This window comes from Mastigoproctus giganteus, chromosome 11 (assembly GCF_048544385.1).
Source record: "Mastigoproctus giganteus isolate SK-2022 chromosome 11, ASM4854438v1, whole genome shotgun sequence".
NCBI lineage: Eukaryota > Metazoa > Arthropoda > Arachnida > Uropygi > Thelyphonidae > Mastigoproctus > Mastigoproctus giganteus.
The window spans coordinates 168,986,877-169,002,998 of record NC_143585.1 but is presented as its reverse complement, the minus strand read 5'-3'; the positions used below and the strand labels follow the sequence as shown (position 1 = coordinate 169,002,998).

General features: G+C 38.9%; 1 protein-coding gene across 5 annotated transcripts in view; it reads left to right on the top strand.

The window, feature by feature from the left end:
- LOC150078563 (catenin delta-2-like) overlaps positions 1-16,122 on the top strand; it is a 666,545-nt gene that overhangs the window by 214,240 nt on the left and 436,183 nt on the right. For all 5 annotated transcript variants that reach the window (XR_016547633.1, XM_090385058.1, XM_090385056.1 and 2 more), the window contains exon 4: positions 3,556-3,671. Coding sequence is in view for 4 of the 5 variants with exons in the window: in XM_090385058.1 (XP_090241184.1) it covers positions 3,556-3,671 (116 nt within the window). In the remaining variant the exon portion in view is untranslated. The remainder of the gene's footprint in view (positions 1-3,555; positions 3,672-16,122) is intronic.

Genomic DNA, 16,122 nt, shown 5'->3' with positions numbered 1-16,122 from the left:
CTAAACTTCATTTGCCATCTCTCAGCCCATCTGCTCAACCTTTCCAGATCCTGTTGCAGCAGCATAGTGTCCTTGACAACCCTGCCAAACTTTGTACCATCTGCAAACTTGGACATTAAGCTTGATATACCATCATCAATATCATTTATAAATACAGAAAACAATAATGGACCCAACACTGAGCCCTGAGGGACTCCACTAATAACATTAGTCCACGATGAGCAGTGTCCATTGATTACCACTCTCTGTCTTCTCCCCCTCAACCACCCCTTTATCCATAGCAGCAATTTGCCTCCAATGTCACACTGCTCCAATTTGTGTAGCAGTCTTCCATGTGCAACAGTATCAAAAGCCTTTCTAAGATCCAAGTATATAATATCAAAGTTATTCCCTGCATCCAGTTCTTTTGTGACTGCATCATAATATCCAATCAAGTTGGTCAGGCAAGACTTCCCCTTAACAAAACCATGCTGTGTCTGAGCTATAACTGAAGTCTTGTCTAAATGATCCTGCAGTGCTTCTTTAACCAGTGCCTCCATTAATTTTCCTGGAACAGAAGTTAAGCTCACAGGTCTATAATTACTTGTGTCAGCCTTTGATCCTCCTTTGTGAATTGCGGTCACATTTGCACATTTCCAGTCTATGGGTACCTCCCCTGAGTCCAAGGAAGCTCTCATAATTATGGCTAAGGGTTTGCTTACTTCCTTTGCTGCCTCCTTTAATATAACTGGATAGATCCCATCCACCCCGGGTGCCTTTCTTGTGTTTATCTTCAACAGTTTCTCCTCCACTTTACTCCCAGTTATTTCAAGATTCTGTAGCTTACTGCTAGAGTTGAATACACCTCTGGCATTCCCCTTGCTGAATAACTCCTCATGTGTGAATGTCGATGCAAAATATTCATTTAGTTTGTTAGCTACCTGAGCAGGATCATCAACAGTTGACCCATCAATATCAAGTGGACCAATCTGATTCATCCCCTTCCTTCTAGAGTTAACATAAGTAAAGAACTCTTTGCTGTTTTTCTTTGCATCCCTTGCCAAGGATTTCTCGTAATCTGCCTTTGCCTGCCTAACCTCCTTTGTAACTTGGTTGCATATCAACTTGTATCTATCATAGGCTTCTTTGTCATGTGTTAATTTGTAAGTATCCCATGCATTTTTCTTCTCTGCCATATGCCTCATTAGTTCATCTGACATCCATTTTGGCCTAAACCTTGAACAATATTTCTTAGTTGGTATGTAAAGCCTAGTAGCTTCCAAGATAAGTTCTTTGAATGCTTCCCATTTTGAATTTGCTGTTGGTAACATCATCAGTTGGTCCCACTGTATAGAATTTAAATACTGTCTCAGTCCATCGTAGTCGTCTTTACGGAAGCAATAACCTTTCCCTTTACCCCTAATGGTAGTTACCTCTTTGAGTAAATCCCACTTCAGCACACTGTGATCACTGCCACCTAGTGGTTCGTTTATCTGCAGATTCTTAATGCATGCAGAATCACTGCCGATAATCAAATCAAGAGTATTACTCCCTCTAGTTGCCTCCCGAACATGCTGATGTAGAAAACAATCATCCAATAAATCCACAAAAGCCCTGCTAGTGTGTGAGTAACCAGCCCCCAAATTCCAGTCAATATCTGGGAAATTAAAATCTCCCATTATAAGACTCTCTGATTTACTGGCCCACTCTATTTCCCTGTACAGTTCCTTATTATACTCATCAGAGTCATTAGGCCTATAGCACACTGCTACTCTCAATTTTGATCTCCCAATGCTTATGTCACACCAAACTGACTCAACACTGCACTGTCCGGCGATGTCGACTGGCTTCACTTCCTTGGTTTTTATGTGTTTCTTAACTAATAGCATAACCCCTCCCACCTTCCTATCCTGTCTATCCTTTCTGTAGACGTTGTACTCCCCAAATTGCAGTTCTGCATCCCTTATATCTGTGATATCTGCCTTTGATGTTTTGAGCAATACCTCAAATTCATCAAATTTATTTACTAAACTCCTAGCATTGGTGTACACGCAAGTATACCTGCACCTGTTTCTATTCTTAGCTACCCTAACACAACCCATGTGTTTACTTGTACCGCAATGGCTCCCAGCAGTCTCTGAAATACCATGCATCTTGTTTTCCAGGCTTCTGCTCATTCTAATAGAAGCAGTGCAAGAATCTCTTTCACCTCTGCCAGTGGCTACTGTCAATCTATTGGTCTTTGTCTCCCCCCAAGCTAGCAGTTTTCCGACCCACCTAACACTGCCTCGATAGCATCAGCAAATATTCTTGCACCCTTTCTATTTAAGTGTATCCCATCCCTGTAGAAGCAATCTCTCCTGTTAACAAGTACAGTCCAGGCTGAAAAAAATTCTACCCCTTGAGCCTTGCACAATCCCTCCAGGGCCGAATTGATCGACAAGGCTCTCATCATATACTCCCTCCTATCGTGTCTGGGCAGAATTGCAGACACTTTCAAATTCAACCCTAATTCTCGGCTTTTGTTCAACAGTGACCTGTACTTGTTAAGTAATTCTGCCGGTCTCCTACTCTTAATATTATTAGTGCCAACGTGTACAACTATATCACCTTTTAGTTTCTTTTGGGTTACTGATACCCATATGCAGTACCTTGCATTTGTCAATGTTAAACTTCAGTTGCCACTTGCCTAACTTTTCTAGATTGTGTTGCGGTAGCACACTGTCATTAACAACCCTGTCAACCTTTGTATCATCAGCAAACTTGGACATTAAGCCTGATTTACTTTCATCAATATCATTGATAAATATACAAAACAACAATGGGCCTAGCACCAAACCCTGGGGAACTCCATTAATAACATTAGTCCACGGAGAGCAGTGTCCATTGATTACTACTCTGTCTTCTCCCACTCAACCATCCTTTTATCTATTGTGGCAACTTTCCCTTAATGCGATACTGCTCAAATGGCATTATGGACAGCAGTCTTCCATGTGCAACAGTATCAAAAACGTTCCTGAAATCCAAGTATATGATATCAAAATTATTTTTTGCGTCCTGTTCCTTTGTGACTACATCGTAGACCTCCCCTTAACAGACCCATGCTATCTGAATATTATTGCATTCTTGTCTAGATGATCCTGCAGTGCTTCTTTAACCATTGACTCCGTTATTGTTCCCGGAAGAGAAGTTAAACTAATAGGTCTATAATTATTTATGTAACCCTTTGAACTGCCTTTGCGATTGGTGATACAATTTCACATCTCCAGTCCATGGGGACCTCCTCTGAATCTAAGAATGCTCTCATAATTATGGCTAATGATTTGCTTACTTCCCTCGCTGTTTCATTCAATACACCTGGATAGATTCCATCCACTCCAGGTGCTTTTTTAAGTTATCTATATGTATATTTGGCATGATTGTTAAAGATAATGTGGTGGCTGTTCTGCAATCTAGCGGGGGATTCCAGAAATTTAGTTTCTGGACTCCTTCGCTGCTATTAAGATTTTTAAATTTACTGTTTTTTTTTTTGTTTTTTTAATACTTTATGTAAGTGATATTTTCTTTTTCATACAGTATACGAGGCTGCAAAACGAAGAGGAAAACGGGATATCCAATTTGGAAACTGAAAACAGCACCTACCACTGGAGACAAGTTCATCTCGACGATCTAAAGATGACGGAATCACACATGTAAGTTAACGTAGTAGTAAAACGCATCACTTTTATTTAATACCGTACTGTAACTTAAATTAACTGAGTTAGTATCGTATAAGTTAAATCGTCAACTGGGTTGTGAAGTGTGACTACTGAAATTCCTGGTACACCATTTATGCTGTAGCCGAGTGGTCAGGAGCCAGAGTACAGTAGTTCGCTTTAACAAGCTCGCACGACTGCTAAATACGGTTAGCCATTTTGTTCATGATTTATTGTAAACTCTTCTGACCTGGTGGTTGTGCCGTTGTATGAACAAGAACACTGATCATAAGAAAGGCGGTCTGGTCAGTGAAGGCATTTCATTACAAATAAATAATTATATATTTTTAAACGTACCAGTTATTTGTAGCGCAACGACGAATGTTCAAATTGGCCCACAATGTGAAAGCATAATTCCAGTTTCAAAAATTATAATCGACTATACCAGCGAATTTCTCATAGCACTAACGCGGCTTCATGTTTTGTGAGAAATAGTTTAAATATGTTTGAAAATTAATAAGTATGTAAGGAAATTAAGCAGTTTGCTTATATATGTATATATAATTTTTTTTTTAAAGAAGAAGAAATTAAAAATGAACTGGAAGATCAAGTTGACATGTGTTTATGTAAGGGGCGGCTCCTAGAACGTCAGTTCAACTCCGCCTCGTAACTCTGTGAAGAACAGTATCACTACAAATGGGCCAGATATGTGTGTGACGTCGGTTTATGTTCTGTTGTTATGTTCTGACCGCTTGGCTACCCAGAAGCATCAGTCACCTGGACAGATGATTCTGGGTACTCATCCATACCACGGGAAGGTGGGCTAGTTCCAGTAGATGGGACACCTATGGTCCATCAGAGTATGAGACAAAAAAAAAAAAAAAATTGCTTTCCTTCTCTGGAGCCCACTCCAGAGGGAAAAAAAAAAAAAAAAAAAGCCGAAAGGAAGAGAAAGAAAAGAAAAAAATAATTAACTAAGATAACAAAAAAAAAAAATAAAAAAAAAAATATATATGTACTAAGTATATATATATATATATATATATTGGTTTTTAGCATATATACGCAAACATACATACATATATATCAAAAAGTGAAAAGGGAAAAACCAGGGGGGGGGAAGAGAGAGAGAGATCAAGAAAAGGGTAGATCTTCCAGTTGTGCAACCAGTAAGAATGGCAGCATAAAAACACTTCGGTGCCTCCAGCCAGATGGATTTGATCAACCTCGTATCACTGGAATCATACTTTTCCTTAGTTCAAACACTTATTTAGCAAATACCTGGAGCATCTGAAACTCACTACAGTCTCTTAAAATATAGCTTCTTCTCATTGAGCTATACTCTCAAGGATTTCACGTATCGCTGTCCTGTCATTGTCATATATTCGACAATGATATAGTATGTGATGCCAGCCTTCCCTGGCCCCGCAAAAACAAAGGTCCGTGTTACTTAGTCCTAATGCATATAATTTCTCATTCATTGACCCGTGCCCTGTTAACAAAAATGACGACTGTAAACTAGGTGTAAACCAATTGCGAACCTTTTTATCATTCAGAAAAGTCACGTTCGGGATAAACAAGTTGGTCGCTCTTCCAGTAGGTATGGTATCCCATCTTGTCTGCCATAAATTGATTATTTCATTCATACATCTTTTCTTTTCGCCTCTGCAGTCAGAGCGAATATTTATCTCTATACCAAAATGTTCTGTAGGAATTTCCCTCTTAATACGGTAGCAAAAACCACGATACAACAAATGGAGATCCAAGGGTAGCGCTCCGGCCAACACCTGCAGCGCGGCAGTGGACACCGTTCTGCACACTCTTACAATACCAAGAAGCATGATGCGTTGTATGGAATTTAGTTTAGCCCGAAACGTAGCTATTTTAACTGTATGGAACCAGGCTCCTGCAGCGTACGTAGTTATAGGAAGGAATACTGCCTTGTAATACAGAAACAGTGTTTTATGTGATAGGCCCCAGTCAGACTTTGAAATTCTAATGATAGCACCAGAAAATTTCCTGATTTTATTGCTTAAATATAATAAGTGCTGGTGAAATGATAACTTACTGTCCACAATAATTCCCAGGTATTTGGTATCAAGGACCATAGGTAACTGTACACCATTCAACTTGATCTGAGGAGGTCGATTTATATCTAAAGCTGTTTAAAATAACATCATTTTAGTTTTGTAAGGACTAATAGCAAGCTTAAAGCTTTGAGCCCAAAAACTTAAGTCTGTCAGCACACTACTAGCTCTCTGTTCTAAGAGTGAGCGAGATCGTCCTGCAATTATAATTGTCAGATCGTCTGCAAATGCCAGCACCTTACAATTAGGGAATGTGCGAACCAACCAGTTCTGTAAAACTAGGTTCCAAATAAGGGGTCCCAAGACGGAGCCTTGAGGACACCCTCTCACAACCTGTTTTCGTAGCTCAAAGTGCTTGGACTTCACTAGCACATATCTATTTGAAAAGTAACTCTTGAAAAGCATATATAATTCGTTGGAACAATCAGCGTTTCTTAACTGAGCCATCGCTGCCTCCCACTAAACAGTATCAAATGCCCCTTCGAAATCCACGTACATTGCTAATTCATATTTGGATGTAGAATTCTCAATATGCGTTCGAAATGCCACTAGGCAATCTTCACAGGATTTCCCAGGAGTGAACCCATATTGCTGAGGCGATATCATATCCTGCTGCACTAGCAGGTCGGTTACCCGTAATGCCATTAACCTTTAAAGGATTTTACCAAGGTTTGCCAAAAAAGCGATAGGGCGATATGATTTAGGTTCAGATAGTGGCTTCCCAGGTTTTCTAACTAACTTCAATAATGCAATCTTCCACTGCATTGGAAACAGCCCTTCTGTTAGACATTTGTTAAACCTTAATGAAAGGATATTAGATAACGACTTACAGAACCTCGTTATAAATATATTCTCGACTAAATCAATTCCAGGACATTTTGTGAGATTAAGCTTCTTCAAAACTCTTGTAAGTTCTTCCATCGTAAACTCCGCAGTATTTTCTCTAGCTACATAGAGCCGATTATCCCTACGTATGCCAGTTTGATACTCAGTATCTTCCTGAGGATCGTCAGTTGGAAATAACTTACTTAAAATTATCTCAACGGAGTCCTTCCAACCAATAGTCTCACTGATATCCGTGGTTACAGTATTAAACACTTCCCCATACCTGAATTTGTCACGTGACAGTTTACATAGTAAACCCCATGGGTTAGAATTTCCCGATTCTTTCACAAAAAAGTGCCCATGTCGCCCGTTTCTGATCAGCTATCTTCCTACTGTATTTTTAAGGACAAATATTCATCGCGCAGCCTTGCAACCTCGGAGGGGGACCAATGTCTGTGGCGTTGATACTGTCTTCTAGCCCTGTTTACTGCTCTCCTTAATACTGTTAACTCTGAAGTCCACCAAGGACAGAATTTCGATCTAGCTACTTTCTTCTTACCAGTCTTGTACGCTGCTCTTATAATTGAATCCTGTATAAATACAGCAAGAGAGTCAGCCGAATATTCTATTAGCTGACGTTGCCTTATCACAGAGAAGTCCATAAGAATTGATGCATCGAACGCAGACCAATCAATTGTTTTCAGTGAGAACCGAACCAACCCAGGCACTCGATGTTGACTAACTAAAGTTGTAACAGTTTTTACATAAGAGGAGATAACTCTATGGTCACTAGATGTCCAGGCAGAGATGACTCGCCAGTCATAGATGTAGTGCCGTAGGCCAGAAGTTACTATAGTTACATCAATGTTGGACTGCCCCATAGGTCCAGAGAATGTGGCTGGCTGATTGGACATATTCATCACATATAAATTGTGATTAAATATAAATTCTTCAAGCAGACGACCTCTCCCATCTGTTGTAGAACTATGCCATAGACTTGATTTAGCATTTGCATCAGTAGTGATTATTACGTGATTAGGCTTCAACATAAATAGTGCATGTTCCAGATAATCCAAAGAGCTATTAAAATCCATTGATGGAGGACAATATAATGAAATAAGATAAAATTGCAATGTTGTTGTTGCACTCATCACTCATGTGGCACATTGATTACACAACCCGTGTATCACCACAACGTCTAAATCGTTATTGGTTACCACGATTCCTGATTTGGGCTCTTCTTGTACAGGCTGCACAACTCAGAGGATATCCCAGTATCTTAAAGCTTGATTCCGATTGAATCCTGGCCCAATACGGTTCTTGTACGGATACTATATCAATCAAGTTCTCCTCATTGATTTCCTAATTTCATCAGCCACCAGCCTAGAACGGTGGTCGTTTATCTGCATGATTTTAATTCCCGAAGAACCAAGAACTCTATCCACCTCAGAATCAGTTTGCACTGTATTCGCAGCTTTCGACTCACTCATCAGAAATCCTTTGTCGTGCCAGTTCTAAAGCTCTTTTATATTCGCAGCAGTTGGGATCTTTAATAGAATGCTGGAAGTTTCTTTTGCGCCTTTTTACAATTTATACAGCAAGGGGATTCCTCTTTATTCGGGCATTCTGCGTAGACATGGCCACTCTGGGCACAATGCCCACAAGATGGAGATGTGTGGGTGCAGTACTGAGCCGTATGTCCGTATCCCAAGCATAAAAAACACTTGGTAACAATAGTAAATGGCCGATGTCTATGCGAGTTACAGGCCAAGAAAATCCTGTCCATAGTTGAGATACATTTATAAATTCGAGGGGTAAAACTGATTACCCAGTGAACATTCAATGAAGATCTCGATCTGGTCGTAAATCTGAAAGTAGTTTCCTTTTTGACTTCTTCTAGTGATAATCCATTGTCACTAAGATTTTTATTGTATAAATCCTCAACGATGTCTTCTTTACTTAAATCCTTAGGTATGTCGTATATCACGACTGCTGGATTGTCTTTCTTGAGAACCCCTGTAGGTATGCCCACAGAGGACAGGGAGTCTGAAGTAGATATGCTAACTAGGTCAGACTTGGAAGCAGTTTCTAGCACTATGCATTTGTTACGCGCTAATCTCAAGGATTTTATTTTTACATTCTTGAACTCTGACTTTAAAGTATTAGATACTAAATTTTTTACGTCGACACTAGTTTTCAGATTACTGTTTTCAGAAGCTCGTAATATTATGACATTTTCACTCGATCCTACTGATTTTTCCTTCACCGAAGTTGCTCCACGGGCAGCGTCAGCATATGATCTCACAGAGGAAGCAACCTGCAACTGTGTTCCCTCATACACTGCTGTATTTGTTTCAGCAGTTTGATAAACTGATTGCTGGCTATGATCCATTTTATTAATATTCCGTACTGAAAAAGTTTGTACAATTTTATCTAATAAGTTGGCCCGAATTTCGATTTCTTTATTAGTAGCTCTTAATCTCTCGTTATCAATTAAGAGAGCTGTAATGACAGTCTCAAGATTTGACCATTTTTCCATAATTATATCTTTAGCCTTTTTGGGAACTTTGTTGGTCTCCCCCATGAGGATGCTCATTACATCTTTTCTCATATTGGATATCTTGTCATGCATGAAAGATGGATCCTGTGATTTATCCAGAATTTCTGTCTTGTCATTTTCTCCAGAGCTTACAGAAGTTCCAATTCCTTGAGTTGAAATGGAATCGTCACTATTAGGGTTTTCTTGAGTTGACTGCGATAACGTTTCCTGATTCGGCTTTGGAGAACTGCTAACTCTACCCTTTCAGCTAGTTACAGGTTTTCTTAATGAATTAAGTTTTCCTTCCATGTTAGATCTCATAATTCTCAATTAGATATATTATTATTAATCATGTTATTCTTTAAAAATAGCAGTTAAAGAAAAAAAAAAAGTGTTAAATGTAAGGTCTGGTAGTGACTCTGCTGTTTACACACAAACTGTAATTATTTAGTCCCGTGGGACAATAAAGATCAGGGGAACTACGCTTTCCCGTTGCCGAGGGCATATAGTGTGCATAGTGTTAGGGTCGGGCGCCACCTGTGGTTTCCCACATTTGCGCCATATGTACACTGTGAAGAAATACAGAACACTGTAAATGCCAGAAAAAGTGTAGTGTGTTGAATGTGTAGTTTTGTGTTGGGTTCTGTTGTGTGTCCTGGCATTTGGCCGCAGGGCTCCTGGTGGAACCCCACGTTGCCCGCACACACCACTAGGAGGTAGCCAGGCTGCCCATTATTCTCTGGCAGGTCTCCGTCAGGGTCGCCTGAGCTTCCTGAACGGAGACCAATTAAAAAAAAAAATAAATAAAATAATAAATAAAAAAAAATAATAATAATAAATAAATTAAAAAATAATAATAAAAAACGATAATAATAATAATAATAATAAATAATAATGAAATAAAAAATAAATAAAAAATAAATAAAAATTAAATAAATAAAAAAATAATAATAAATAAATAAATAAATAATAAAAAAATAAAATAAAATAAAAGAAAAAATAAAAACAATAAGTAAATAAATAATAAAAATAAATAACAAATAAGGTAGAGTGCGGCAGTACAGGGTGTACGGAAGAAGATTGGGGATGAAAGTAAGAGTAAGGGGATGTAGGTAAGGGCATCCCGTAAATTGACAGTGGAGCATATGCCCCACCAGGAGAAAAGGGGGAGGGGATAACTCCAGAAGGGTAGAAAAACCACTCAGCGAGAGTGCTGAGTGTGACTTATATTTTGCGGTGGGGTGGTCAAGACCACTGGAGCCTACCAAACCATATGGAAAGTTAGCAGGTAATCCTACTTTGGATGTTCCAGGGTTAGCAAGTCGATGCTGGTAAAACAGTCAAGTACAGATTTTTTATTTCAAGTTTGAGTAAGTCCTTTACAGGTTTCTATCCCTGGCTTGAGTTCCGAGAAAATAGCGCTCAGTCCAGTACTTCCAGAAGGCGACAAGAAGTTTATTCAATTAGCAACCAATCACAGCAAACGCCTTTAACTACGAACAAAGACTCTTGTGTCGACCATGATGTTCATATCAAAATTAAAAATACAAAATACTTATCCATGCAGATGAATCCATCGAAATCACGAACGTGGGCAGGCAGAACATCACTTTATAATAGTCTGAAGACGAGAAAATATTATGCTTGCAGCTTTAATTATCCAGAAAAGGCAAAAACTCGGGAGCATGCAAAAGACACCAGCACACTAAACGCCACCTACCGGCATGTGAGAAGAATTAAAGTAACTAGAGATGGGGCACTTACCCCAACTATAAATCTCATGTTGACCTTTAACACTCACAAACCGCCTACATCGGCGAAGGCTTGATATCTGAATTGTAACATCAGACCATACATCCCCAATCCTCTCCACTGCTTTAAATGCCAAAAGTATGGTCATTCACAAATGTCATGCCATGGAGTTGCTATCTGTTCCACCTGATCTCAGGATCATACTAATCAGAACTGTTCAGCTGAGCAACTGAAATGTCCAAACTACAAGGGGGACCATTCCGCCTATTCCAAAAACTGCGAATATTGGAAAAGAGAAAAGCAGATACAACGATATAAAGTAGAAAATTGTGTGGACATATCAAGAAGCCAGGAGAACCGTACTCCCAAATATCAAAAACAGACCTTCCTATGCACAGGTCATAAGAAATCGCCGAACAATAGAGACCCAATTCACAATTCCTCCAAAGAAGTCCATTTCAGACTGGGCACAAGCACTACTTCCCAGCCAAAACAAAAAGAGAAACTCACAAACACGCCACTATCCGTACCTCCCAATGCAAAACATTCAGAAACGAAAACTCCTCAAGAAAACCGTAGTCACAAACCAAAGGTCAACTGAACAAATGGAGACAGAAGCGACCAATCAAGCAGACTAATCGGTACTAGAGATTTTTGCGGAAGAAGATATGGATACCGGTAAACCATATTTTCCAAAGGAAAGCCTGAGTTTGAAAAGTTGAAAGCATCATCTAGGAAATAGCGTGAAACCTTCCCCGAAATCAAATAATGAGAACTATAATCCATGGAACTGTAGAGGATTCCGCACTAATATACATGATATATATGATCTGATTGAACAGCATGCCCCGCTGTGCTTTTTTGCCTACAGGAAACATATCTCAGATCTCAAGACTCTACCACAGTGAAGAACTGTGGGGGGGGGGGTTTAGTGGATGCGTTAATGGATAATGCTTTTTCTTTTATTTTTATTATTTTTTTTTTTTTATAATAAATCACGTTAACCTTCCACACCCACCTCTTTTAACTTTGTATTTCTCAATTAAATTTCCCCCTTAATTTACCCCCTCCACGTTAACACCTGACTTGTATACTGCACAGAAGATCACAGATTCTGGGGGAATAATAGTTCGTGTATGTCTCCTCTGGACTGGCTGAGTATTCAGAATGACTCAATACTACACATGATAAACATATACAAATTTGTTTATTTCACAGTATATACATTAAAGAATTGTATCATACAACATCAATTGGTATAATGTTAATAACTGGCATTATATGTGTGTTAAGGTGTAAAATTAATAGCAAATGATATAATATGTCTCTTCGTGTCTTTCTGCTTTTTCTCCTTCTGGTTTAGGTTACATCTCATAACATTATTTTTACTTTCTAACAGTTAAACTTCCCAACTGGAATTACCTCAGTGGGCTTAACACCTCTATGGATATTGTCCTAGATTTATAAATCCCCGCTATAATCTTTCATTAATTTATCCCTTCCAAAATAATTCAATCTTAATATCTTGTAACGTTCCAAGTACATAGAACACCTTTACTTCTTAACTTAGAACATACCAGTCTCAAGTACATGTATCTAAATCTTCCTTGCTTTAACTTATCCTTGAGATGAAATACATACATCTATGAACCCTTTTCTTCCTTTTATACTAATCAATACCAAATCTACTATCAACTAAATAAACATTTTTCTAAAGTCCTTCTCCTCAAATCTACTATCAACTAAATAAACATTTTTCTAAAGTCCTTCTCTTCAAATCTAGCTTAAAATTATTATCTCGTACTTACATATTAACTTAGGGAATCACTCTTTACACTACCTTTTCTCAGTTCAGGGGCGACTCATCATCAACAGCATAGGGCATCATCAGGCTCCAACTGGAATCATTCATCGGCAAAGGAACTGCTGCTCATCTACAGGGATTCTCCTACGTTCAGGAACTCGCTCTTCTTTACATACGGCTATTAAATAAGTTGCTCCGGCCTGCTTTTTTTGGGCGTCTGATCAGTTTGACGAAACTGGGAAGCATAATAGAATTATCAGGACTCTTCTTACTACTTTATTAAGAAGCCTGGCTATGTAGCTCTTCCTTATCTTGCTATACCGAGGCTTTTCGATCCTTTTTTCTCAGCTCCAGCATAGGTGTTTCCATCTTTCAACGGTTATCTCCTTCCTATTCCAACAACTCTTAAACAGCAACTCCCACAACTAATTACTCTGTCCGCTACCTTCTGGCGATTCTCCCGGCACTTCTCGGGATTTCTTTCCAGCCGCACATCACTCAGGCATCTCCACGGGAACTCTCTAAATTTCCACACTGCCCAAAAACTCCCAACTCTCCCAAAAAAAACTCCTAACTCCTCTTTCCTGTCTTGCATCTCCTTTTTGTTTCAGCCCCTCATTCTAATTTTTATCCAATCGTCGTTCGTTCTTCATCATCTCATTATTCTCATTCGCTCTCTCCCACTTCTTCCGTTTTTCTTGGCCCTTCCCTCTCCTGGGGTAACTTCCTGTTTACAAAATTTCCAGCAACTTCGATGAACTACTGGGCGTCTAGAAATTTCTAGATATTTCCTTGTGATCATTCCCGATTCACTTACCGCCATTAGTCCACTCTGTTTTTTCTCTACCGCTCCTTGAAATTAATAAGTGCTCAAGGAGTCGGTCTGTTTCATCTAGCGGCTAGCCATTACCACAGGTGTATGCCACATCCAGGGTCTCCTTCACCCTCTTAGTTCTTAAAATCTTCCTCTCCACAAGGGGGAGTCGGTTCTCTTGTTCTTTCCTTCCAAAGAGCTGCTCACTTTCTGTTTATGCGACCATGAACTGGCCTTGCGGTGCTCCCTTTGTACTAGTGTTCCAGTGCTCCCATTGTCTTGTGTACCGTCCTGCTACCCCCCGTTGTTACGTTAATCCTCCCCTACTTGACTGTATGGTACGGAGCGATCGCAATCTGAGCTGAAAATCATCCTATGTAAATAATATTATTTAATATATATATTTTTTTTCTTGTTATGTTATAATATTTATAACATAACATTCGCTAGGATAAGTGTAAGAATTTTGTTCTTACAGAACTATATCACATATCGTAAGGATAGAGTAACAGGCGGCATGACCCATGGTTGTGTAGCAATTCTGGTAAATTCTCATATTCCTTCCCAGATTCTTCCGCTAAACACAACCCTCGAAGCAGTTGCAGTACGCATAGCCACAAAAACAATTTACGTTCCCCCAAACCAAGAATCATTACAAAAAGATTTAGAAAATATAGTATCTCAGTTACCGCCCCCCATTTTGTATATTGGGAGAACTCAACGGACACAGCCCTTAATGGAGTAATACAAAACCATAGACCGGAGAGGAAGACAAATTGAAAAATGGATAGAACAGAATGACTTAACCCTGTTGAATGACGGCACACATATATACATGCACCTTCATCAGGAAACAGCACAGCTATCGACCTATCTATATGCTCTCCAACATTATTTCCAATACTTGGTTGGTCAGTACACAGAGATCCTCTCAGCAGCGATCACTGTCCGATAATCATTATCATGGCATTAGGAACCACATGTCAATCACGTAGAAATCCCAGATTGAAAATAAATGAAGCGGGTTGGAAAATGTATAAATCTATTGCCAAACTGGATGCAGATACAGTATTATTAAGCAAAATCCGTTAGAGGCAGCAGTCAATATGTAACAAATAATCTAATCAAAGCTGCTGAACAAAGTATGGTGGAATGATGAATGTTTACAAGCTAAAAGAGAAATCACTCTTACCTACGCAGAGGTGAAGACCCCCCCCCCCTCAATGTCAAAACTGTTAAGTTTCGCTAACTATACATCACTTCATGGTGAACTGTCCAAAATTTCATAGAGAACATCATAGAGCCCTCAAACAATAATAAATGCACAAAACAACTTAATCCATAAAACAATTTTAGATAACCGGCCAAATATTACCGAAGTTTTCTTCCTCCTTAAGTTAACTCGACAAAACATATAAAATTAATAGTATACTATTTATAGAGAAGTTACATGAATATAAAGCAGAATCTTGGCTTTATTCTAAACCACAATAAGAAAAGTGAAAAAATGCTGATATACGAAACTCTCCTACCTAGGCTAGGCACATTATAGCCTAAGCTGCTCTTGCGCCAATAGCTTTTAAACAACAACAACAAGCTTCAGCTAAAAAGAGCATCTTACGATCTTTGAACACCATTAAACACAGTGCCCTTCGATCTGCACTAGGTGCCTTTAGTACAAGCCAGTTTAGAGTTTGTACGTGGAAGCACATTAGGCTCCGCTTTATCTTAGAAGACAAAGCCTACTCTGCCAATACGCTGCCAAAATAAGAAGCTCACCATATCATCCTTGTTGGATATACCTTAAGCAACCTTTTCGGACAACACTCTATGAATCCGGGCCTGCTGGGATATGCCTTCAAGAAATAATACAGAAGTGGAAAATTGATATCAATAAAATTGAAGAAAGTACGAATGCGCTTTAACCTCCATTGACTCCATAGACATTGACTATAGACTATACTTCAATTAGTGATCAAAAAACACCATTCCATCATTTAATATCCAACAGCTACATGCCAATCATACTACAGAATACACTTAGAAACCCATACTTGATACGTATGGCTCTAAGTCGCACTCTCATGTAGGTGCAGCAGCTGTATATTCCGTTCGCATGTAATTTCAAAATCTCTTCCACTTGAGTACAGCATACTTTCTGCAGAATTATTTACTATCCAACTTGCATTAAATGAAATATGTCAACAGTCATCGCTTTCTGTCCTCCACTTAGCCATACAGGGTAAACATTCTTGTAATCCTGTTCTACAAAATATTTGTTTTCTAATTAAACTCTGTCAAAAAAAAAAAATAATAATAAATAAATAATTAAATAAAATAAAAAGCACAACATTCTGAAATAACCCTTTGCTGAATTCTAGGCCACTCCGGAATAGAAGGCAATGAGAAAGCAGATAATGCAACAAAGTCAGCAACAGAACGGCCAAAACAAAAGAATGATAGTACTATACACTGATTTCAGAGTAATTATTATTAGAGCAAGTGAGGATGAATGTTAAACATAAGAAAGGCACCTGGGGTGGATGGGATCTATCCAGTTATATTAAAGGAGGCGGCAAAGCAGCTAAGCAAACCCTTAGCCATTAGAGCATTCTTGGACTCAGGGG